At 38.6% G+C, this 25,208-nt stretch overlaps 1 protein-coding gene across 1 annotated transcript in view; it reads right to left on the bottom strand.

Annotated features, from left to right (window-relative positions):
• Nucleotides 1-25,208, bottom strand: part of CACNB4 (calcium voltage-gated channel auxiliary subunit beta 4) — an 84,887-nt gene that overhangs the window by 16,580 nt on the left and 43,099 nt on the right. The window contains exons 2-8 of the mRNA XM_063318365.1: nt 23,909-24,028; nt 19,933-20,055; nt 14,758-14,888; nt 12,045-12,121; nt 10,786-10,805; nt 10,616-10,696; nt 8,408-8,466 (exon numbers count right to left, since the gene is read on the bottom strand). Coding sequence (XP_063174435.1) covers nt 8,408-8,466; nt 10,616-10,696; nt 10,786-10,805; nt 12,045-12,121; nt 14,758-14,888; nt 19,933-20,055; nt 23,909-24,028 — 611 coding nt within the window. The remainder of the gene's footprint in view (nt 1-8,407; nt 8,467-10,615; nt 10,697-10,785; nt 10,806-12,044; nt 12,122-14,757; nt 14,889-19,932; nt 20,056-23,908; nt 24,029-25,208) is intronic.

The raw sequence follows: 25,208 nt of genomic DNA, 5'->3' as shown, positions 1-25,208 counted from the left end.
CTCTTTTACTTTTATTTCTCCTCTCTGAATTATAAATTAAAGGAAAGAAATGACTACCACTAAGAAAACAGCAAAACCTGCAGAAGGGTGAAAAGGATTTTTAACAGAGCAAATGACAGAAAAGGGGATTACATCAGAGATACTGCAAAGGATGTTTGAGGACTTGGGGAAAATGTGACTGAGTCTGTTAAGAGTGATTTGGTTTATTTGGAAGAGCAGATGGAGGAAAATTTGTAAACAAGGAAGAAAAGATGAATAAAATAATTGAAGAATCTGCAATACAAATGAGTAAGACAAAAACATTAAGCCAAGAGATGAAAAAAGATTTTGACAATGTGACGCTACTGGATTCAAAAGTGAAAGAATTCTGTTTGAGATTCATTACAGAACAATCTGGCGAAGATAGCAAGGAGAGGGTTGTTGAACCCTTAAAAATTTTTTCAATATGGAAGAAAGAAGACATGGATGCAGAAGTGGACCAGGTGTACAGAATCAATACAAGAAATGAAAAGTCAAGAAATGTACCAAGAAATATATCTGTGCACCTTGTTAGGAAGAAGACAAGAGAACAGGTCCTACAACAACATCTCAGTACTAGGCTGAGGATTACTAATGCCAGATACTGCGTAAGGAAAAAGAATATAAAGTTGACCTGTTTGATCAGGGATAAGTAGTACTTTTATAAAATACTGGAAACCCTTTATGAACTTTTTGCTGAACATGGATAGAAATGATGATTTTTGGATTTGCCGATTGAAAGGGTTGGTAACAGGAAGAAATGAACTATGTATGTAATTTTAAAGGGGAGAAGTGATATTAAGTTGTATGTAACAGCTGTAAAGAAGATTGGAAGTTGTCTCTTCAAATATTTTTTTTACTTTATTTTCTGCACTTTTTCCTTTCTTTTTTAATTTCACTTTCTGTACGTCCCTCTGTTCATCTTTTATCAGTTTAAAAATCTTGAATAAAAATTATTATTGTAGAAAAATCTATCTGTAATACTTAGGCTTGAGAAATAAATCCATGAGCATTTTTATTCCACTGGTTTATTCTGTAAGGATGCAACCACACCAACAGCAAAGACCTTGAGGGCAACCGTGATTGCCATGTGTCTTCTCCTTCCACAGGAGAGGAGGTCACAAGCCCTATGTCCCACCATTCTAATGCTAAGCCATTATGTACAAACCCTGCCAGTTACCCTATTAATCTACTACAAACAATTAGTGTTGGAATTATTCAACAGTCTCTGTATTCATTACTGTACTTCCCCCCCCCCCAACACATCAAGTTTATGTTCCTTATGTTGGCGTGGATGGGGATGGATGGATGGACACATAGATGTGTGTGTGTATCTATGTATCTATAATTATATCATCTATATCTACTCTATATCTATCTTCTCCAGATGTAAGAAATCAGTGTTATCCTGCCTCGTGAAAAGGGAACTGACACATCTTCAAAGCTGGAGAGATTTTATTTAACGAAATCTACTAAGGAGGTTGATGTAGGAAATATTCCAGTAAAATGTACATTTTAGGGATCTGCTCAATTTGGCAGAAACACTCTTCTGTAGAGCAGAAAGCTGATACAGGCTACCCAAGAGAATCTCTTCTTTTATGCCAAACAGACAAGGCTGATCCTTATTGGTTATGGTACTCCTCACTTCCTTCCATGTGTGGTACAAAAATATAGTCTGCAAAGGATTTATTCATAGCAACCCTTGACTTGCCATTGACAGTTGCCATGGTTTCCTATAGGAGAAACCATCCAGTTTTCATAGTTATATGCTGTACCAAACGACATCTGTCAGCAGGAATGACGAAATGCTTATTCTGTGTTTTGCACTTAATATAAATGTTTGCTTCTTGTATCCAGGCAACAAGCTTTAGGGAAATAAGATAATTCAGAGCTCCAGGAGAGGGCAAAATGAAAGTTCTAATGAGTACCACCACCTCAACTAACAGGACCATTCAGAAAGATAACGCATTTAATGGCACAAACATTTTACCCAATGAGTTCCTTTTTAACTGGGATCAGTTAAATAGGCAAAACAAATGAAGGAAGGTGAAATACTATATGCAAGAATATTCAGCCATATTTCTATTTTCTTTGCTGAGTGAGGAACAATTGTGGGGCTTTTTTTTTTTTTTTAAAAAAAGCCTAAATTCCAAATATGCCATGCAATTTATTTAGTCATCTAATTTAACTCCGCAGCACTCAGTTAGTATGTCATTTTAGCCTTAAAAAGGTAAGAACAGTTTGATTCATATGGACAGTCTGGTGCTTAAATGGCACAATGTGCTGAACCAAAATTAAACAACCACTTTATGTTTAAATGCAAGTGTAAGGAAATCTCCTTGGGCCTGCTGGAAATTGTAGTACAGCAGCATCTTAAGGCTGAAAGGCTCCCCACCTCTGGCTTAATGTGATGTGTGAACCAGGCCAAAACCTTATCTGTAATTTTAAAACTAGGAGACTTTTTATCAGTACATTTTTCTAATTTTTGAAAAGGACATTTAACAGGGTTACATGGGGAACGTATCTCCTTCCTAGTGTATCTTCATCTGCTTTCTTATAAGACAACTATCAATTAAACAGGATTGGGGAAATTCACACATTTCTTTTCCTTTTAGTTGGGCAAATCAAAATGATAAATGCCCATGTTTTGGTCATTTTAAAATAAATAACACAATAATGCTTGTATAAGAGTCATTAACACAATAAATAACACAATAATGCTTGTATAAGAATCGGATAGACAAAGATGGAAATTTGAGGATCCAGCTTATCCAAGATGCTTCTTTTTTTGCTGAATTACTGTTAATTATAACCCTTTATTATAGTTTATAATGAGCAGTTTAGACTGCAGGTCAAGAGTACAATTCTATTTTCCAAGCAGTAGCTCCTACTGTATTAAATGAAATACAGTCTACATTATCCAAAACTGGCAAATGCCTGTAAATTCCCATCTTTGGTTTATCTACTGTTGTACAGCTTAGCACAGGTATGCAGTAGTCGGCCTTAGCCTGCCAGTCTCAGGCTTCAAAGCTGCTCTTGGACGAATGATATATGGACATATTTGGCTGTGCTTTTTTCTCCTCCATGTTCTTTAGTTGGTGCTCCTCAGCTGAGTATGATGTGTGTCTTTGTGGCACATAGTACAAAGAATGTCTATACTTAGGTAACTCCAAAGAGGATCTATAACCACATCTACATAAAAAAAAACACAGTGTGTCCCTCAATAGCAGCATGAGTCCAAAATAAATATTCTATCACATAATGTTCTGAGATGGCAATAAACTCTTTACACGATAGCTCTTGAAATAAAGTACAGTTTAAGAGTCCTAAAATGGAAGAATCCACAGCATGAAGCAACTACCAGCTGTTTTGAAAAGTTTTAATTTTTACATAGCAGAATACCAGCTGACACCAACAACAGAACCCGTGAAGTTTAACATTTGGTATCACAAATCACCTTCAGAGTTAGAACAGTTGGAAACTTGAATATTCTCTTTAAACTGAACAGCTTGAAAGATAACATCCAAGCTTCCAACTGTTCTAACTTTTCCATCTTCCTTCCCTCATTTATTTAGGGAAAGCAGCTATTTGAACAAATGTGGGGGAAAAGCATCATACAGCCCTATTAGGTCTTGACAAGGGTCTTGGGACCTTCAGTACATGGAGGCCCTGGGGGGGGGTGTGCACGCGCATGTGATTAGTGAATGAATTCAGAGCATACTAAGGATTGGACACAGGAACATACGGTAAATTCTAAAAAAAAAAGAATTGCTTGCACAAAGGAGAACAAGGAGAGCCCAAGAGTTTCTCCAAAATAAAGGTTTTATTGGCCCAGCATATTTTACATTTCAGTTACACAGTATACTGCTTTACAGAACACAATGATATGTTTTCACATGCCCCCAGAATGTAAAACAGTCAATACAAGTATTATATTTGTGAGCCCTTAGTATTTGTTCCGTCTTTCCCCCATCACTCACATCTTTCTCCCTTTAGCTTCCCTACTTGAATTAAGTGAGTTCCAAGAATGACACATGGTGGACTGGGACTGGCCTGTGTCACAATCTCAGTGAGAAATCTGGTAGATTTGTATACTAGCCTAGAGGGCAAAAACCAAGGACATGGGAGATCACGTAGTGCAGCCAATGTAGGGGTAGAGTGGAAGAAAGAATAGTAGACGGTGTTCTTACAATCCTGATATTATTACTACATTCTCATACAGCACATTTCCAACAGACTTCAATAATATCTCAGTAATCCCTGCAACAGTCTTGAAGGACATTTCAGTATTATTATTGCTCCCGTATCAGAGAAGGGAAAGGGATGGAAATGTTAGCTAACAATTCCATGAAGACTGAATTGAACTTTAGGAACACAGTTAAAATATAGTGTCTTGGCTAAGCAGTATATATCTCCTAAATATATATCTTGCAAGGATTTTTTAACACAAAAATGTAATTAATTCTCTTCATAAACTCAAACTCGTTTTAGTGTTGTTTCAGATTAAGAAAATGTCACAGAAATATTTAAGCAGGTAAGTTTGAAGACAAACTGAAAAAGCAGGTTCGAAATTTGGAAATGCTGTCGCTGCATTTGCGGGTGGTGAGCAGCATGTCTGGACAATTATGGCTAGTGTACCCTTTGTGACCCTTCCTGAGCTGATTGGACTTAGCAACAGTTGTCTGTGCCTTGCTACAACCTGTCTTGATTACTACAATGCACTTTATATGAAGCTACTCTTGAAGAGTGTCCAGAATTTACAGCTGGTGCAAAATACAGTGGCCAGGCTGCTCAGCAGTACAAGTACAGGGCTCAAGATGTCTGTTCTGAAAAATCTGCACTGGCTACTAGTTGCTTATCAGGCACAATATAAGGAACTGGTGTTGACCTTTAAAGCCCTAAACAGCATAGGGTCTGATTATCTGCAAGACTATTTCTCCTGCTATGAACTTAGATCACCAGGACAGACATTTCTGAGGATGCCCCCTGGTAAAAGCTCAATTAGAAGATACTTGGGAAAGAGCATTTACCTGTGTGGCTCCCAAGCTATGGAATGCATTCTCTAGGAAGATGTCAGAATTTCACCCAGGGTATGGCAATAAATCTCTCTCCAGAAACTCAACTAATACTTTGGACCTTGCAAAGGAAGAGTTAAAGGACAAGTTCAGTAGATAAACTATAGCCCCAAGGTGTAAGTCTTATTTCTCCTTCTCCGGTCTTTATGTCCTTGCAGATTTCTTGCTACTCATTTATTGGCATTGGATGCAGAAGACCCCTGCACCTATGTTTTGATGTCTCTCCTGGTCTCAGGGTCTTAGCTTCCAGCCTTGATAACTTCAGCTGTCACACCAGGAATGTTTGGCTTCTACTCTCCTAATGCTAAGGAAGATTATAAAAACGTATTAATTATTTTAATGACTGGTTTATTTTTTTCTTTTTATTGTATTGATTTTGTTCTGTTTTATATTTTGCATTTTTTTAAAAATGCAAAATATAAAACAGGCCACCTGGAGAGTTGGAATAAAGAGAAAGGTATGGCAGAAATTCAGTAATAAATAAATTCCTAAAATAAAGGTCTGAGTGGATGTTAATTGTACTGTTAATAAGGTATCCTTGAGATAGGCAGAAGATGGATGGGAGCAAACATGATGCAAGTAGATGTCTTTTAAAATCCTGAATTCTAGTAGGAGCTCCAAGAACTGGTATCATGTTTTCAGATTTAGTAGCTGCACAAGGGCTTTGGGACATGGATCACTAGATGCAACTTGGTTCTGATCTGCATGAATATGAATATAAGACACCATTCATTGCAGAGCTAATCCCTTGAGATTTATTTTGAATTCTTAATAAAGCAATGTAAGAAAATTATATTCCTTGAGATTATAAATTGTCATCATATTTATAATGAGGTAAATTGGGCAGTGTAGTGACTTGTTATCCAGCAAAGAATTGGGAGGAGATTTGCTGATCCACAGAAGATTCCAAAATGTCTTGAGTTGGGCTGGGCTCATCCTGCCAATCCATGTGCATATATCCTGATCTTTTTAGGTGGCCATTCTTTTCAAGCTAATGAGTCAATCTGTGTTTCTGTGGGGAGTGTGTGTGTGTGTGTGTTTGTGTGCATGCTTGTATGAGAGCAAGTGTGTGACAGAAGTGCTTGTTTTAGCACTTTTATGCTACTAGTATTTCTACTCTCCAATCCCTCCTCATACTTTCAGATCCACACTCCTAAAAGCCTATAGGTAGTCCTCACTTAACAACAGCTCATTTAACAATGGTCTGAAGTTACAATGGCCTCAGAAAGTGCTTTACGACCTGTACTCACACTTACAACTGTCACAAACCGTCGGACCACCCCTGTGGTTACGTGATTACAATTTGGGCACTTGGCAACCGGCCTGCATTTACAACCAGTTGCAGCATCCTGAGGTCACATCATCGCGATTTGCGACCGCTTTTGCCGGTTTTCGGCAAAAAACATCCATTGTGGAAGCTGGATTCGCTTAACAAACATCATAAAATGATCGTAAAATCGGGTCTGGTCACATGCTGACTCACTTAACGACCGCACCACTTAACAACCAATTTTCTGGTCCCTATTGTGGTTGTTAAATGAGGACTATTTGTACTAATTGCTGTTAGCTGCCATAATTTTTAAAAATGTATCTGCAGTGCTGGTATAAAATAGCTTCTTAATTGGGGATATGTATGTATAAGGACATGCATATACATGAACATGTATCATGTGCATAAGCAGCTGCAACAAACCAAGATTAGGTCAAAAGGGCATCATGCAAGTGGTGCTGCTATGACACAAGCTCCACCCTTACGTACTTGCATCCTGATGCTTGACATTTGTGTCATGAAGTTTATGACACACACCATGGATGCCTATAATCATATGTGGATCTAGTGTTGCGGCGCACCAGGGGGCCTGTCTCTACTGAAATCCAAGGCTCATTGTCACCTTGACTTAGCCCTGGAAAAAGGTAGACTTCTCCATGGACAGTACTGCCTTCTTCCAGAATGTTTTTCTGACTTCTCTACAGCCCTGGGATTTTTGGTGGTGTCCACTCATCCCAATATTAATCAAGCCTAGTGCTGCTTAGCTTCAAAACTAGACTAGGTAAAGGTTGGTTCTTGACAAAGACCCCTTCATCCAAAGACCACTTCAGATATTAAAATATAAAGTAAGATACAGTATATATCTTTCCTCCAGGGGGCAATGTTTTCCTGCTCCTTCCAGCTCAATGGTTAAAAATTACCCACAGAACCAGAGCAGTGAGCAATCTAGGAAGATGAATGCTTAGAGAAGAGAAAAGCTAGAGAAATCCTAGAGCTGCAATTTAAAGAAGCTAAAAGTTAAACCTAAATTAGATATAAAATTATTAAGCATACAAATAACTTTCCTTAGAAAAAGAACAAGAATGTCTCAAAAAAATAAATAAAATAAACAAGATCTGGCTCCAGATTAATAGAACCAGGCAATCAGTCATGGAACCATCAGAGAATAAGTTTTGTGCAAAAGTTAGAATAATGGGATTAATCAAGAAATCCTCATACCATAAGGAGCCAACATTTTTGTCAAAAAGCCTGTATACTTTTATTGGGCTCACATGGCACGCAAAGCCATGGTTTGAATAAGCATGGTAAAGCCAAAGAAATCAAAAGTTAAAAAATCCAAACTACTTCCATTTTTGGCTTCTTAATTCCCTACATTTTAAACAGTTCCTAGGAATTTGGGTCAACTTCAGTACTCAGTCCTTTGATTATGAATTGTGTGGCAAAATTTGTTTGAGCCAGGTTTTGTTTTTTCTTTTTTTAGAGGAAACAACAGAATTTCATCTATCTTTACTTTGAATCTGAAAGCTCAAGATTTTAAAATATCCATTTCAGTGGAAAATATTTTGTCAAAACTCAGTATATTTTACAAGTTGAACCGATATAGACAGAAGTAAGTAGAAGTGAGTTTAGTTCCGCAAGAGAACTAGGCGTAAGGTTGCCAATATGCTTGTTACATGAACAGTCAGATTTTATTTGTTCTGGGGGTTTATACTGTATGCTGAAATTTTAATCAGACTGTTAGTCCTATTAAGTATATATATAATAGGCTCTGATCAATGAAGGGGCATAAAAACACTAGAAATAAATAAATAAATAAATGAGAGGATGTGTGGGCATGTGCACTCGTACATGTATACTTCTATACCTAATGCTACGGTGATGGCATGATGTCAGCCTTACAGGCTCTATTTTATGAAATCCTGAGATGCACCAGCTGAAATCAGTTGTGAAGTACAATTACATCATTGACTGAGACACAAATTTAGAAGCCTTTTAGGGAGAACCATGAATACAAAGGGGGAGAAAAAAGAACCTTATTCCTCACCTCCCATCAAACCTGTGCTTCAGGAAGTCAAACAGGGCTTTCTGCATCATGTCTGTCACCTTGCAGAGATCAGAAAGATTGCAGTAATAAGATCAATAACAGAGAAAAAGAAGCCCCAAGTAAGGGGAAAAAAGTGGAAAAGTAAGACATTGCAGAAAGTAAAAGTTCTACACATTAATTACGGTGCATTTATTTTTATTGTATTTATTGTATTTATAACTGTTCTGGTTTTAATTCCATTTTATTGTAAACCACCCAGAGTTCCTCCTTGGGAGGGAGATGGGCAGTGATAAAGTTTGATAAATAAATAAAATAAATTTAGTGAGTTAGCTCCTTCAGCAGACAGATCCATTTGCTAGATAGGCAGAAAGAACTAAATACTCTGCAACAAATCCTGAAAGTTTTCTGACATGCCTCAGCAGTGGGAGAACACAAATGTCACAAATTGCTCTGCTTTTTATACACAACAACTCTTCAGGCTTTCCAGAGTATTTTGGCAGTCCTCAGTTCCAGTCTATGCCTGCCAAAAACTATCAGAAATGATTCCTCCTTGCAGGCTCATGCTGCAGGTTTCTCTCTGACTGAGATGTAAACTACAGGGTTGGAAAGGGGAAATAAAGCCAAATCTTACTTAACTAAGTAACTGCTTAAATGCACCCATATTCCTACATATAGCTGCCTTCTATGGACAGTAGGGCAGGATAGAAATTGAAGAAATAATCAACTTCCATAAAATCTGTAAGAAGTAGCTTTAATGACAGCTGGTTGACCTTGGTCCTTTTGCAAATGGACTTTCATGTTCTCCAAGTTCCCAAGAAATTGAGAGCATTTTATTTTTCTACTGAAATACTGTAGGTACTAGGTCATAATATGTGACACCACCATGGCTGGATTCACACACCCAGCTGAGCCAAAATCAAACAAACCACATGGCTTAGTGTTGTGCATTAACCCAGCTATTATGTATGTCTGGACCTAACCAAGCTGTACTTAGAGTTAACTGTGAATTAGCAAAACAGGCCAACTTTAATCCATGTTCCATAATCCTAGCTTATATTCATAAACCAGGAATAGGTTGCCTTGAGTACATATTTCTTTGGGTACGGGAAATATTCAGGTGCCCACATCATCACAGTGGGTGGGGTCAGAGCTAGTAGTGGGAAGACCCAAAGCTTACTCTCTTCTCTCTCTTTCTCTCACCTGTATGCAAACATAAATGTAGCCCACACAGTTATGCAGAAGTAACCATATGCATCAATCATAGAGGCATATCCATGAGGCTTGTATATACATATATACGTGCATATGTAAATCAATCTTTAGTGGTAGATCTAAAGATTCCCTTTCTTCCATGCAGAGTGATCTGTTCACTCTGCATGGAAGAAAGGGAAGAGAAAGAGAAAGCTGCCACAGTGGATATGTTCAATCACAAAACATTGGATGTGTTTTTCCTGGGTAAATGGGCACACTGTAAACAAAGCATGGGGTTGCAGTCTCCCACCAGTTTTTTCTTCTGAGAACACTGACAGGACCTATTGCAAAATCACTGGAAACAAAGATGATTATAGAGGCTGGTGCTATGCTCTGCAGCAGGCCAGCATCTTTTAAAATTTTGTTTAAAACTAAAGTAACACTCTAGAAATTAAAAAGTAGAGTGAAGCAAGGGGCCTTTTTTGCACTTAAACAGCCATTTTTGGTTTCTAAGTGAGCAAGGCTATGTCCTTCCTCTTATCGCTGTCTGTCATTTTATACATTTTGTTTCTGTCTTAAAACAAAGTTATATGAAAGATTGCTGTCTCTGTTTGTTGAGAAAGTATTATCTTCCTTAACAGTTACTTTTTTTAAAAGGGGAAATATATTGCAGCAATGGCAAAGGAATCTATTCCTCAGCACAGTTCCCTTCTGTCTGCAAATCTTGGTTTATTCGTTCCATGGATGTCATACTACAGCATCTGATTCAGATTTACACAGTAATAAACCTTTAAAGCGGCTTTCCCCAGCCTGGGGCACTGCAGATGTGTGTGCCTCAAGTTCCATACCTGGCTGGATAATATTAGCATTAAATCTGAATATATTTGGATATTTAGCAGGTTGGGGAAAACCTAAGACAACCTTTAGCTGCTACAATCAAATAACACAAAGTGGTCAAACTGTTTGATATTGTTTGAAAGAAGTCTGGAACGTCACTTACTAACAGGGAGTGCTTACCTCATAGCCTTTTAGGGAAGGGCCAACTAGCACAACAGGTCTCATAGATGGGACAACATCATATGGAGGCACATGTTCTGTCTGAAAAAAAAGGCTCAGTAAACACCTACTCTTCAGAAGAGTACTGTATGGAATTTCTAGTGGGCATTAGACAGAGTTTGTATACTTACCACTTTCTGTTTTTGTTTTGCTGAAAGGTAAAAAAAATAAGATGACTTTGTTTAACTGCATAGCAGTCATACAAACATGATTTCATTTGCACAATAACTTGGGGGGAAAAGACATCTAAGTTTGCATCCCTGTGTCTTTCTTCTGCTGTTTTGAGAATGATTCAATTTCTGTCTTCAGCTACTCATTCCTTCCATAAGAATGTGACTACCATTTCAGAATATCCTCCTTGTTCTTCACCCCCACCAGTTTTTCAGAAACACAGTTGCACCTCTAACATGTAGCCATTTCAACTAGCAGCAGGCACCACTTCTGTGGCTGAGAATGGCAATTTTAAACTATCATCATCACTTAGCAAAGGCTACAAGGGAGTGGGGTGGGTGTAATAATGCCATTGGAGTGGATAGGACTGGAATTCTTAGAGGCTTAGCATGCCTATTTCCTTTTATTTCCCACAAAATTATCTACCACAATTCATCAGTGTTACACCAAATTTCAGTGATGTAATCTCAAGGGACTCTGGGACGCCGTTCAAGACTCCAGGGGTGTGTGAGCCACCATCTGTTCACCCTTCATTTAGGCCCAAATGGTTCTTCTCCCCTCCGTAGCCCTGCTCTTGAAAGCCTTTGACAGCAGCTGCTTATCAGGGACCATCGTCCCTGTGACTGATACCTCTATGATTGATATGTGTGAAAGACATGGGCAACTGGTGGCACCCACACAAAGGAAATCATTAGATGCTCCATGCTACCACTGGTCCCTTTCTCTTGCTCTTTCCCAGAATAAGAATATATTAGACATATTTAAAATTACTCAGCTGCCTTGGGCCCCACTTGTGGCATACATTTAAGTAAAAAGGATATTGGGTAAGGTACAAAGATGATAACAAAATTACATAAAACATGCAGGCAGACATCATAGCTGACATTTTCAGAATCAGTACATTTTGATATAAAATCTTTAATGGGGGGAAACTAGGTTTGTTTGTTTGTTTATTATTCACATTTCTATCACCGCCCATCTCCCCCTAAGGTTTATTCTTAGGAAACTAATAGTAGGATCTATTAAAAAAATCCCTCACAGCTACTATACAGTTATTTTGAAGGCCGGTCCACACAGATGCTTTCTTTGTCCTTCTAAGAGACACACATGACCCTGACCATACAATGCAGGTTTGCATTAGAACTACACAATAGGACCTCCTAATTCAAAATTATTTTGAAATGTGAATTTATTTCCTTTGGACACTTTGAAAACTTACCAGTGGAAGTGGGGGTAGCTCGAAATGTACCAGACACCATTTCTCCAAGGCTTGAAGAAGAATTCCCACTTGATTTCCTATATTATAAAGAACCTTCATTTAATACTTGGATCACTCTAATGGTGCTACACAACAGGACTCTGGTACTATTTACATGTGCCTGAAGGGTGCACAGGCCTATAGTTCCTCCCTCCATTCTTAATTTCAGGTTCAGCTGGATAAAGATCTGTACTGGCAATCAGTTGGAACTGACTAAGAGGAAGGTCATGAGATCTGAGATTATGCACTCAAACAACTACTTCATGTTCAAAGCAGAGAAAAAAGCCGCTGGGAGTCAGACTCAAAAAAAATCCAGAACTTGGGTTTGTTGGTAGAAGTAGTTCATTCCACTTGGTTCTATTGTTCAGGTAAACCTTCTTTCATGCAAAGAGTCAGCTAGTATGCTCCAAATGGGTAATGACACAGAACTGCTGATTTAGATCCATTTTCTGACTGCTCTTAAAAATCTGTTTACAGGGTCTTGTTGCCTATTTGTTGGAGATCATGGCAGTGCAACCAAAACCGCAAATTCATTTGCATCAATTTATTTTCCCATTTTGTACATATAGTAATGCTCCTGTAAGACATTGTTCTTTTTGCTGAAGAATCTGCATAACGGGAACATGACAGAGAGATGGTTTTCTCTGCTATATGAAAGGAATCTTGATCAACAGTACCAGCATAGTTCACCAAGAACTCCTCGCTATGCTATCTCCATTTTTGTACAAGTAGTTCTCACTTAATGACTGCCATGTTTAGCAACTGTTCAAAGTTATGACAGTGCTGAAAAAGTAACTTTATGACTGGTCCTTGCACTTAAGACCATTACAGCATCCCCATGGTCATGTGATCAAGATTCGGGTGCTTCACAACTGGCAGGTGTTTACAACCATAGCAGTGTCCCGCAGTCACATGATCACCATTTGCATGCTTCACAGCCAGCTACTGACAAGCAGAGTCAATGGAGAAACTGGCAGTAAAATAGCAAGTCACAGTCATGTGATGTCTCACTTAACAACCACATCACTTAGCGATGGAGTTGCCAGTCCCAATTGTGGTTCTAAAGCAAGGACTACCTGTACTATGAAGATTATCAATGACATGTGGTTGATGACACTTACAGCTGGCATTAATGTTTCTGATATCTGAGAACTTGAAATAATTGGTTGTATGCAAAATAAAATGAAATGGAATATCCTCATGTTTCTTATAAGGGGAAGGATTACAATCATTAAAATCCACACAAAACTGGCAGATTGATAATGTATTTTCTTTAAGAGTAATCCTATTGCTATCTAGGAATATGTGCCATTGAACTCAATGGGACATTTCCTACATATAAAAATGTAAGATTGCATATTGTTTTAACATAATAATGAACTTCTACTTTTGAAATGTGAATTTATTGCCTTTGGACACTTTGAAAACCTACCAGTGGAAGTGGGTGTAGGAACAAATTAATGCAACTATGGATTTCTGAAAATTTTTTATTTGAATTTGAATTTTTAATTTATTTTAAACTAATAATATGAAATAAAAATATTCTAAGAGTATTTACATCCTCCATTCAGTCACTCAGAATAATCATTTTCAAAATTATGACAACATATGCACTAGCCCCCAGTGTGTGTGTGTGTGTGTGTATAAAACTAAAAAAAGATAGACCTTGGAAGCAAAAACTATTGGTTGTAGCAGGTGTAAAAGCATCTGTTATCAGGGGTAGAGGGGTAGGTCTTATGAATTGCCAAACAGAAAAAAGACTGATAAAACAAAAACACTCTTCAAAATGCAGATTAAACAGAAATGAATGAAGTCAACCTTTCTGCTAGTTGCCAATCACTCTTCAGATGATTACTACTGGTGGGCAATTACAGAGCCTTTGTGCTCTTGTGGTTTTTTTTTTTAATCTCTAAACTAGCTTGGTCTGAGCAGCTCATTAAACTCAGGATGCCTTGAAATAGCATGATTTTTCCAGCAATGCTTCCATCAGATGATAGTTCTCCATAAACTAGGGTATATGAAAGCTGGCTGGGTGACCTGGGGCCAGTCACTCTCTCTCAGCCCAACTCACCTCACAGGGTTGTTGTTGTGGGGAAAACAGGAGGAGGAGGGAGTGTTAGGTATGTTCACCGCCTTTAGTTATTTATAAAAATAATAAAGGCGGGATAAAAATTAAATAATAAATAAATGAAGCTACTGAAATCCCTTATTAATCATGCGCTGATGACAGCACCTGGACTTTATTAATTTCTAGGATGCCTCCAAGCTTTAATCTTAATGAAAGATTATTATGAAAAAGACTTAAGAACATGAACCTAAGGATGAATATGTAGGTATGTAAGCAGAATGCAGAAAAGGCAGAGAGATTGCATGCACAATTACTAGATCATCAAAACTAGCCTACTGCGTGCTGGGGTCTTCCAGATGTGAGTGAGTACAACTCCCATGATTCCCATCCAGGACACCCATCATTCACTATGCTGGCTGGAAATTTTGAGATCATCCTGGTCACACCTGAACTCTCAATTTTGTTAGTCCCAATTGGATTAATTTCTCATATGTCAGAAAACAGATGCCACATTTTGAGAGCTACAAGTACTGGACAAATCACTGAAAAGATGCAATCAGCTACTATTAAAAAGTCAGTTTTGATAAAACCAGTATATTATCTTACCCTCCATGAAAACGCCCTCTCTTCTGTTCTTGCTGGATCCGAATATTCTCCAATCTTAATGGGCTTGGGATGAAGCCAATTTCACAGCCTTCTTTAACTAATCTTCCTATCCACCAGTCATTGTTATATTTCTGTAACAAAGGAAGTATTTGCTTGTGTCTTTCCTTCTTTCCACTTAGCTTGGATGCATTGTCTTGTTCTCTCTTCCCATTGTTACATTCATCCTTGAAAGCTACATAATTGATTCCTGTATAACCTTTACAATATTTTAAATCAAAGATGTAGCCTCCAGAGCCCTTCCAACCATTACTGCTGAACTGTAACCTTTAAGCTGAAGATGTGGGAAATGATTAAATAATATAGAGAGTATTAATATTAACTGTCTTAATATTAAGTTTAAGTAGGATTAGGTAATTGTCAGGGCCAGCCCAAGAACAATGACACGTCAGTGTATTCCAAACTCCAGTTCTTTATTGCTCTTACCATACAGACAGAATCTTGCCAGACTAAAGCTACCCTAACTAACCTAAGAGGAAATAACCAGAGAGACTTTAGGGCGGGGCCACCCTGAACTTCTTCACTTTCCCACCAGCGCTATCTGGACTGTGAGTCCTCTTATCTCCTTGGAATGCGCTCCCTCCTTTCTGAGAATCCGCAGCAGCGCTGAAATCCACCATATCACCCCCCCTTCAAGGACATATTCCATCACAGTAATTATATTGCCATGGACTCTTAAAAATGTAATTTAAAATACATCAGATTTAGTTTTGGTTCTAGCCCCATCCACCTGTCCTAACAGCCAGGAAACACGCTGAGACAAGGAACTGGTCTCTAATGTTTATTGCTAGTATGTAACAGGAATCCTAACAAACTGAAGAAGTGTGGGAAAAACCCAGACATATAAACCCCAAAGGTTAAGGCGGTCCCGATCTGTGCCACTTTGAATGGCTGACCAATTCCTCAGTGCTACGCATGCGCTTAACAGTCTGGATGGGAGCCCCCTGCTCGCCATCCTTACTCATGACACCACCTTATGGAATGAAGCCCCCTCGTTCAACTCAAAGATCAGGTGGGACTCCTTAACTAAAACAAGTTTCACACCCCTGCTTTAAATAAACTATCCACTGAGAAGTGGGCAAACAGCCAGAAGGTGGAGGGAGGAAATAGTTGATATATAATGTCAAATCTTATGTTTCTTCTATCAGAACAAACCTTAAAGCCTCAGTGCAAAGATTCCCTGACATATTAGAATACCCTTTGTAGTAAGAATTCAGCATAGAGTAAAAAAACATAATTTTTTCACTGATATTCTGAGCTGGTGTAATTCTATAAGGATAGTACCATTTCCTTGACTTTTTTCACCTAAATAAACTTTTCATACAAGTTATTAAGGGGACTGAAATATATTGGGAAGGATGTAATTTTTTGTATTGAGCTTGGGATGGAAGATTTCCCTACAGAACACCCAAGATCATCTGCTAACCAAGACCAAGGTGAGAAGGAGAGCCTTTGCGCAGCTATGTGTGGTGCACCAATTAAGCCCCTTCCTGGATCGGAAGGCCCTTTGAACAGTCACTCATGCCCTTGTTATCTCCCATATAGACTATTGCAATGCACTCTACATGGGGCTACCCTTGAAGAGTATCTGGAAGCTTCAGCTGGTCCAGAATGCAGCTGCATGGGCTGTTTTTGGTGCCCCTAGAAGGGCACATGTAACACCGCTGCTGTGTGAGCTGCATTGGGTACCAGTTTGCTTCTGGGTCCAATTCAAGGTGTTGGTTATCACCTTTAAAGCCCTACATGGCATGGGGCCAGGCTATCTGAGGGACCGCCTCTTCCCCGTTATATCAGCCCGTCCCACGCGATGACGTAGAGAGGGCATGCTGCGGACCCCATTTGTAAGAGAATTTTGTTTGGTGGGGTCCAGGAAGTGGGCCTTCTCTGCAGTAGCTCCCACCCTGTGGAACATGCTGCCCCCAGGGGTGAGATTGGCCCCATCGCTCCTGGCCTTCCAGAAGAGCCTGAAGACCTGGCTCTGCCGCCTCGCTTGGGGCAGAGAAGGGAATAGTTCTACATGGGGATGGCTGGTATCTTAGACCACTCCTCCCACATAGGGGCTGCATCAGATTCTTCTGCCACTTGGACTTTTTTACTCTTATTTTTATATTTATTTATTAAGAGTAATTTTATATTTATATATCGTGTTTATATTGTATGTTTGTTGTTTTAATCGATTATTTTATTGTAAACTGCCCAGAGTCCCCTGATGGGAGGAGATGGGTGGGGACAAATTAATTAAATAAATAAATTATTCTCATCTGCAGCACAAATTGCATTTTATCTTAACTCAGGTACTAGTTGCCTGTTGTGTTAAGAACACGTCTCCCTGAAACATATTCTTGGAGTATTTTTAAAGTGTCTGGTGCCAAACAGTCATTTGCATGGAGATACCAATGGCAGCCTGAATGGAAGGGAAAAAATGTTGCATCCAAATCTGTAAGTACGCCATTGCTGGAGGAACTGCACTGCTCATCCCACAGCAAAAATCTTGCACATGATTTAATGCATGCCTATATGAAACTAAGTTTCATATATCCCTTTATATATACAAGAACTGAACAATATGCTCAGTGTTGCCTTGGATATCTCGTGTGACGTTTGCCAGATTCCCTGCCCCAAATGACTTTTTAAAAAAATTCTTTTATTTTTTAAAAAAAGTTAATGGGAAGAGAGCATTCCATAAAATGAAGTGCCAGATTGGAAATCTTTATTTTCAAGACTGTATCTGGCTCCCACATAAATGCCACAAGCTTTCCTACAAAAGAACAGTGTTGGATAGCTGTAACCATCTGCGAGGGAAAATATATGGGTGTTTTATGAATGGCCGTACACACCGCTGCATTTTGTGAATAGGGAAGTATGTCCTGGGGCAGCCATTTTGTGCAAGTGCTATGGGACACTTTCAAAATTTCACATTCAACCCCAAAGGCTGCCAACTCCTGAGCTGCACTTTATCCTGATGTTACGCTACATACAACAGAACTTTCTCCAGATCCTTCCTTGACCAAATCATGTAAGCATGTATTTATGGAAGAATCAAATGATGGGCCTACTTTAGTGTTTCTCCTCCAGGTTTCTTTCTCCTCCATTTGTCAATATTCCACTGCTACTATTTTGTATCTTTCTTTCCCATTTTCCCCCACTGGAAAAGTGAATTCACAGAGACAAATGTATAACCCAAATGAATACATAAAACAGAGGGACAGTAGCTTTTTTGTGTCTGGAAGGGATCTATTGAGCAAATCAGGACACTGAGTTAACTAAGAAGGAGAAAAGCAAAAGGCAAAGGGAGACCTGTGAGATTCACCAGAGAAGCAAGTTCTAGAGTTGCTGTACTAGAAACACAATTCATACATTTATTAATTGATAGGGTGGGTGTTTATGAAGGTGCCCCATGGGAACAGGGCAGGGGGCTACCAGATTTCTATAGACTGCCCTAAAAAAAAGCCTATTCTACTTACAGAGTTGAGTTACTTAGATGCTATGTGCATAGCAATGTTCATTTCATTATGAAGCATTTTCCAAACGTTCTTCAAGGCATAGCTTCATTCATTCATTCATTCATTCATTCATTCATTCATTCATTCAAATTTATTAACCGCCCATCTCCAACGGACTCTGGGCAGTGTACAAAACTGAAAAATCCATAAAAACAGATATAGATGCACATGTCAGTGTACACAGAAGAAATTTATTTTCTTTCTATTTGGTAATTGAGCCTGAGAGGTTTATGCATTGCAGTTAACGGTTGCCACTTAATCTGTTTTAAAAGTGCATAATATATTGTCCAACAGATGATGAATGAGACATCTTGAATATGTAGTTATCCATTCTTGTTGACATTTCAGCTTGCTACCAAAATGACTTTGTTTGATGACTGAACTAGACATGAAACACAGTTCAATGTGTCTGGTCCCTAAGGACTTATGATCTAAAATATACACATACACACAGCCTCCAGAAATTGCTAGTTCAAGCAGTGGCAGAAACTTACCAAATCATTTTCCATCATTCTGTCCGACAGAGGGAAGGGGGGCTGTGTGTGCAATATATATGCACATTGCTCTAATACACAAAATAATTTCCAAGCTCATTGTCAAACACCAAGCAGAGTATAATTTATGTCTTATTAAAAAACAATTATATGTACTGCAAAGCACTGTGTTTCAGCAATAAGAGCCCACTTAAATACTGCCAAGAACCAGCATGAGGGGGAATAAAAAGGCAGAGGCTCTCTTAAGCATGTACCTTATTTGCCTCTCATTCCAACTGCTGGGTTCCTCTGGCTATCTGAAATAAATGCTCTTTGTACATAATAATAAATTAGAAATTAACACAAACACATCCTAAACACACTCACTTGAAAGTTAATTCCACCAAAAACAACTTTATTAAGAATGCATCTTTTTCTTCAGAAAACTAACTTATGTAGGTCCACTTTGCAAATAGATTTTGCCCATTCTAGGCTTGACTAGTTTTTCCTTCCAGGTTTTTCCACTGAACAAAGTAGACATGGCACTGAAGCCCAATTCATATGCTACCTTTTTGGCACAATGTCTTCCAAAAATATGAAATGCAAAGGTATTATTTTTATAAGCAAGATACAAATGAAACCATCTGCTCCTCATGGCTTCCCAAGCACTCCTAACTATTTCACTAAGGAAATCCAGTAGTGCAAAGGTCGACGTTTTGTTCTGTTCAAGGAAAAATGAATGAGTTCAAGCCACGCTTGGTTTCACTGAGGCTTCACTGGCTTGGAATGTCATGCTCTCAAGTACACAGCCTCTGAGCTGTTTGAAATGTCAATCAAGATAAGTGAGTCCAAATATCAATGTTTCATCCACCCTTTCCCAAAGCAATGCTACTGCGATGGATTGGATTTCAACTCCCATAATTCCCAGCCTGCATATCTAAAAGGCCATGCTGCTGAAAATTATGGAAGTTGAGGGCCAACACTTCTGGAGAGCAACAAGATCACTCCAGTCTCTTCTAACTGAGTGCCATGCTGTGTAAAACACTGGCTGTTTTTCCATTTCATTTTGTACCTTGCACAGCTCAAACCTTGCTTAGGTTCATGTTCCTGGAAGAAAATGAATATTTGGTTGTAAAATTTACCTCTTTAATGTGTAGGAAATCCTTAGCATCAAAAGAAATGGCAGTGCTTGGTACAGGAACATCCTCATCTAGTGCTCCACAGTAGCTCACATTAGTCTTCACAGCAAATGCTACAGGTTTGGACTAGGAAAGAAATACACTTTCACTGCACAGGAGCCAGAAAGGTCAGTCATGCAAAGCAGATAGAAAAGCTAAAAAGGGTTACCAGGAAATATAGTCATAAGGGAAAGACAAGAGCAGAAAAAATAATAACTACAGCAATAGCTCCAAACATTTAGCCAGTTCAAGTTCAATCTTTGTTCTAGCAAACACACACCCTAAAGTTCAGCCAGAGAGTGGTAACTAAGGATATGGCCATTTTTATAACTGTAGAATAGCTCTGAAGGTTTCTATTCCTTCTGTATTATACTCTTTTCTTAGGACAATTTATTTATTTATTTATTAATTATTCAAATTTTGTTACCGCCCACGTCCCCCAAAAGAGGGATTCTGGGCAGTTATACAATTATGCATAATGTTCATTCAACACTAAATCACAATTAAATTAGGCCTCAAATAGATGTTTATATTAATTATTCTCTTCTTTAACAAACACTGCCTGGCTACATTCACAAAAAATAAGCTGGGATGTTTCAAAAAACATGATGTTCAAGCCATTAACGACCTGCTTCACACATCACACTAAGCTAAAAGCAAACACACCACATTCTAGATTAATGGGATGTGTGAACTCAACCATACTTCCAGGGATTATATTATTTATTTGCAGTCACTTTGTATGATTTGTGGAAATTTATGTAGGATCCAGATGACACAGTGGTTTATTTATAATCAGTCCATTTCTCCCGCTGCTTCTTTTTGCTGACTGTAAAAAAAAGTGTGTTGCAGAGTGCCCTATTTAAGCAGTCAGCAGCAGGACAATGAGGAACTGAAGCACGGTAAGATGGCAGAGAAACACCAATTGTAGGGAATACAGAATGAGTTACTTTTGACCCTCAACTTGAGTTAGAATCATTTCTGAATCTAGCAAATCTTCCGTGCTTGCTATACTTGCTACACTTCATCACTAGATAAACTATTAAATCACCCATAAATCATTCTCTATTGTTACTAAAATAATAGCACAATAGTTCTGGTTGATGCTATCTTTTGAATGTGTCATTTAAAAATACCAAAAATATATACAGGAAGAAAAAGGAGTTTCTATAGGTGTCAGGTGTGAAATTTTTTTGACAAACACACCTGATACCTGTGATCTTCCTCAAAGAAAAAACACAGATATTAGACATCTGAATGGGGCAGGGGGGCTTTGCAACTTTGTCTTTTCCTTGTATAGTGTGTACAAACCTCCTCCTTGAATTAATTTAAATGGGATCCTACAACTGGAAAAATGATGTGCAAGTTGCAAAACTATAATTTGCTGATTTTTCATTTGCATATTAATAACTTGGTTTCCATTATATATCTTAGTAAAAATTATCATTTCAGATGTGCTGGGTCATGATGACATGCCTCTTGATGCCTTCTCTGCTTCTTTAAGTATTCTCCAACAGCTTTGTTCCAAGTTGGCATTTTGTTCTGCAAAATGCTACCCAATCAGAATTACTAGGAACTGCTAGGAATAAAGGACTATGCCTGTTCTGGTTCAGCTAACTCATCTGCTGATTAAATTAAAGAGAGTCATCTGCATTCCTCTGCTAATTAGACTGAAGAAAATTTCTTTAGGGAGACTTCAGTATCTGACAAATGCCAATCTAAGTAGAGCTACTGTCCATGTGAAAAGATGCTGTGATTGCACTGTTCCAGAATCCTGTGTGGAAAAAGAGCCCAACTGTGGAGCATGAATATCCTCCTTACAAGTCAAGAAGTTCACAGCAGCTCCAAATTCAAAAAATTACCCTCAGTCTGTAGCAGCTTGTCTTTATTAGAACCATCAGGAGCTGCTATTGCAAGATGGGAAGCCATATAAATAGATTAAAACAAACAAACAAATAATTCCACATTGCCATGCCATTTCACTGCTCAGGATGCACACTGTAGTCTTTGACTGAAGGGCTCCAACTACCTTGCAGCTGGGACACGTTTTCTTTTTCTCATTTTGCTTGCTGTCTATTTTAGCTGTTCTTTTCAAAATTGAGCTCCCCAACATGGTGACAAAAAATGCCGCCAATGTAGCCACAGGGATTTTGTTGGCCTGACTGACAGCTTTAAAAATTGGGAGCTGGCTTACTGGAAAGCAAAGAGCCAGAATTGTCTATTTCCAAATTGGCCCCATAACCTTCCTTAGACATTTGAACTGATGGGCAGCTGCTGCTCAGTAATTTGTTTGGAAGCATGTCTGCTTGGCTGGAGAAGACACAAAGGTAAGCAGAGGTAGTAAGGTACATCCTGAAGAAGGAAGGGCTGTAGAAGGTGGCAAGTAGCATTCTGATCAATCAGTGCTTTTTAAGTGAATATGGCCTCTGCCTGGCTACATGGAAGCACCTACTTGAGCTCAGGAGCTGAAAAGAGTTGGCTCCAGTTAAAACTAACTATAGCATACACTGGGAAGTTGAAAAAAAATCCTGGAAGAAGACTGTGGCAATCCTTAACCATACTGTTGCCGAGAATATTGCACTGATGTGTCTTTATAAGTCACCAGGAACTGAGCTTGACTCAAAGGAGATATTACCTTTCTTTAATGTCCTCCATGCAATCAGTTTATAAATGAGTAATGTTTCCCCATCAGCAGCCAATTACAGAAACCCACTCGCAATATCTAATTCTATCCAATTCACCACACATTCCCCATTTTTCACTAAAAATATTCCTTCTCTTCCTTTCTTAGCTGCCCATCTCCCATGTTTTTCTATGCTCTTATGTGTGTCTGTGTATTTTTAAACATTTTCCATTTTAATACTTGTTTCATCTAATGCTTTTCCAATGCTTGCAAACATATATACTCAAGCTTAATAACTGCCCATCTTCTGAGAAACAGCTGGGTTAACAAAAGTGCCTTTGTAAGTTATATATAGCTATTCCTCAAATTAGTGAAGCAACATTGCATCAATCTGCTCTCTGCATACCTCACATCAGTAAAAAAAAAATCCTGGCTCTTAAATGTAACCACCTACACATGACAGTCTGCATATATGTGTGAACAGAGAACATCTAACAACGATACCAAGAACATTCTATAAAGAGGGCAAAGACTTTTGCACAAATGTTAGAGAGGTAGGGCAAGAAACTCACCCATAACTGAATTAATCTTTGAGGAGGTGGGCAAATCTTAAGAATTTTCATGGGGAGCATGACCTCACTTTTAAATATGAGGTATCTAAGGAATGTTCCTTTCAATAAACAAAATCACCTCTCCACTCAATTTCAGCAACATGGCTAGATTATTAAGACAGAAGGCTTCAGGGTAAGGTGTGATATAATAGAAGGTATAGAAGGCAGAGGGAATGGCCTTGAAGGACAGAAGGAACAGCTGCTACCAAGACAACTGTCAGACAAGTGTGGCTTGAGTCCATTCCAAGAAACTAATTTGAGAAAACGTCTCAGACAAGCCCCTCCCTAGCTCACACAAAGATAAAGTGAGGGAGGGGAGCACATTCAGATTTGCAAGATTCTGTTACTATAACTGATCCAATAAAGTAGTTTTAGACCTACATATGTCATTAATTTCTTGGCTTAGTCTACCTTACAGGGCGGACAGAAGGTAGTGTGAATTCCAGGGGCTTTCTGGTTATAAAACTTGGTGACAATACAGAGAAAGGGGAGATAGACAATATCACAAAACCCCTGGTTTAAAAGGATAATTACTATTCTTATACTGAAAAATAATCCCCACCCCCACCCCAGAAAATTACTAAACTGAATTTCCCCATTGCATGAATTTTTCTCTCTCTGGGAATCTAAAAGTTGAAAAATAAAATAAAATAAAATTAAATTAAATGGAAGGAGAAAAGAGGAAGAAATGAAGGGGAGGAGGTACCTTTGCTCTTTCAAGCTGAATAGCTGCTTGCTGTTCTCTCTCTTGGCGGATGGCTTCCCTGTCCTCTTCCAGAGATACATCAGAATCTGATGGTCTGCTTGTGTATGAATCTGCTGATCCCTACAAAGAGAAGGACATTATTAACGAAATGATGGATAGAACACATAAAGAAGCCAAATATGCAGGAAAAAATATCCAACATCAGGCATTTATTTTTAACTCCTTTTCAAAGTTATCTTTTATTTATGAAGTTGGCCCTTTTTTTCCTTTTAACAGAATAACACATTAACATTCATTTCCTTCTCTTTTTCTTTTGAGATAAGTTCAAACACAGAAAATACCTTTTTTCAGCCATTGCTACTTTTGTTCAAATGTAATTCTAAATGTATTCTAAATCTTTAAATGCATTCTATAACAGTAATGGACACAGCACGGCAATCTATCACAGGCAGAGTCCAGATTCTGTAAGTCATGATTTATGTTATTCCAACTTTATGCAAAGGGACATAAAAATAGCAGCCATTATTTTCATGGATGTACCTGGCAAGCAATCTGACATATGTGAAAATCAGCTTAAGCAACAGTTCCTGTAGCAGACCCTCTTGTCTAACCTAGGGGCTGCCTGAGTAAGATTGAGAACTTGTTCAATAGCATTAGAATAGAGATTATTCTCTGTGGAAAGGTTATAGAGTGATAGATTGAATCAAAACTTAGCACAACTCAATAAAATTCACTTCTCTGAATAAACTGTATGATGGTGTACACATTTTTGACAAGCATCATGATCTTATGAAAATGCTTATTCAGTTTTATCAGTGAATAAATATACTTAGAATTGCAGTTTTAGGTGTGAAAATAGAGGCACTCCAAATTTTGCCTTTCTTCACATTTGGGCCCCGCTTAGTTCATCAAGATGAAAAGTATTCCATGATCATAACAAATAACAGACAGAATGACAATCAGCATTAGAACACATATTGTGAATACATGTGTTCCCTCCAAGGATGAGTGACAAAGCATGCAATTGCCATTTTTTATGAGCCAGGACTGGGAACCTGTGGCCCACGGAGCTCAATCAGGCCCATGGAGCCTCAAGAAATACTGTACCATTCCCCTTCCTCCGATCCTTTGCCCTTTCTCCAAGCCTCTTCTATTGCTGACAGCAAGCACGTACGTTCCCTCCATCTGCCTCAGTCAGGGGAGACAACATAGTAATCAGGGAGAGGATGACATTGCTCAGGGCCCCCTTGCACCCCCCAGCCGTTACTTAGGATGGCCTCTTGAGAAAGGAGGGCATATG

The sequence above is a fragment of the Candoia aspera genome, chromosome 1 (assembly GCF_035149785.1).
Source record: "Candoia aspera isolate rCanAsp1 chromosome 1, rCanAsp1.hap2, whole genome shotgun sequence".
In the NCBI taxonomy this organism is placed as follows: Eukaryota; Metazoa; Chordata; class Lepidosauria; order Squamata; family Boidae; genus Candoia; species Candoia aspera.
Note: the sequence above shows the minus strand (reverse complement) of the source record. Positions and strands in the feature narration are given on the sequence as shown.